At 39.2% G+C, this 1,540-nt stretch overlaps 1 protein-coding gene across 1 annotated transcript in view; it reads right to left on the bottom strand.

Annotated features, from left to right (window-relative positions):
- LOC107620041 (heat shock 70 kDa protein, mitochondrial) overlaps positions 832 to 1,540 on the bottom strand; it is a gene marked incomplete in the record, with an annotated part of 61,944 nt that continues 61,235 nt past the window's right edge. Inside the window, 1 exon segment of the mRNA XM_021114764.1 lies at positions 832 to 1,540. Within this exon segment, the coding sequence (XP_020970423.1) occupies positions 1,060 to 1,540 (481 nt within the window).

Here is a 1,540-nt window from a genome sequence, read left to right on the forward strand (position 1 = left end):
AGGACTTGCCAAAAAACTCGTCAGATTTGGATTAGCTTAAATTTGGGAATGACCGCTGAGGACTCTAATTTGGATTTTGTGTCTTGGATTCATTCTAACCTCAACAAAAATGAGTTTCTCTTTGCAGCGGCTTTTGGTGGATTTGGAGGGATATGAACAATGACATCTTCCACCAAGATGATCCATGGAGTAAGGAGAAAATTGTTCACTTAGTTAAACATGCTGTTCGAGATTTCTCTAATATTGTTATCAACCAAAAGCATATTATTCCTTCTTCTTTGAAATATAACTGGGAATCACCTCCAATGAATGTTTGTAAAGTAAACTCCGATGCAAGCATTTTTGAAAATAAGCAATTAGCTGGCTTTGAATGTATTATTAGAGACAGCATGGGAATTTGGATAAAAGGTTGTTCTGCCAGTATACCTCTTTCTAGTGTTCTCTGTTGTGAACTTCATGCTATTTGGAGAGGGCTTGTTATGGCTTGGGATTGCGAGTGCAAAGAGGTCATATGTGAAACTGATAATCTTGATGCGTTTCTTCTTATTTCGCGAGGCACAACCAGCATGATTAGAAATGACTCTGATCTGCTTAACAAAATCAAAGAGATGCTCCAACGCAATTGGACAGCTACTTTAGTGCTTATCCAGCGAACAGTAAACAGAGCGGCTGATTTAATGGCTAAAACTGCTGTTTTAAACAAGCAGGTGTATCTAGAGTAATTACTTCCTCCTAATAATTTAGACATTATTATTAGAAAGGAGTACTATTCTTTTTCTTAGGTCTTTTTTCTTTGTGTTATGTTCAGTCACAAAAAAAAAATTGCAGAGAGAACAAAAAACACAGGGCAAAATTGCCAATATCGTTATTCAAACAGCGTGAATCAGCACTACAAATTGAAAACACTCCGGGTAAAAAGTTACCTCCAATAATTAGTTACAAAATTACGTAACCTTTTATACTCTCTCCTACTAAATCAAAAAGATGATTCATTTGTTCACCTGTAAATCGAGGGATAAAAAATCAGATAGAATAACTGTCTACAAACCACTACTTGGTTCACTTTTTCACCTCCTCGTATTCTGCCTCGGGAGCCTGCTCACCACCCTGAGAACCTCCGGCAGATGAGCTGCCACTTGACCCACCTGACATGTGCTCACCAATCTTGGAGACCGCCTTGTTTGCGGCATCAAGCTTTGCCTTAATCTCATCAACATTGTCTCCTGACATTGCCTTTCTTAGATCTGAAACTGCGTCCTCAATTTCCTTGGCCACTTCACTAGGAATCTTTTCCCTGTATTCCCCTAAACTCTTCTCAATGCTGTAGATGGTAGTATCAGCGCTGTTTCTGATGTCAATGAGAGCCTTTCTTTCTTGGTCTCTCTGAGCATGCAATTCCGCTTCTTTAACCATCTTCTCAATCTCATCATCTGAGAGTCCACCGGATGATCGGATTGTGATTTGTTGTTCCTTACCAGTTGACTTGTCTTTGGCAGAGACGGTAACAATTCCATTGGCATCAATGTCAAATGTAACCTCG

Source organism: Arachis ipaensis, chromosome B10 (assembly GCF_000816755.2).
Source record: "Arachis ipaensis cultivar K30076 chromosome B10, Araip1.1, whole genome shotgun sequence".
NCBI lineage: Eukaryota > Viridiplantae > Streptophyta > Magnoliopsida > Fabales > Fabaceae > Arachis > Arachis ipaensis.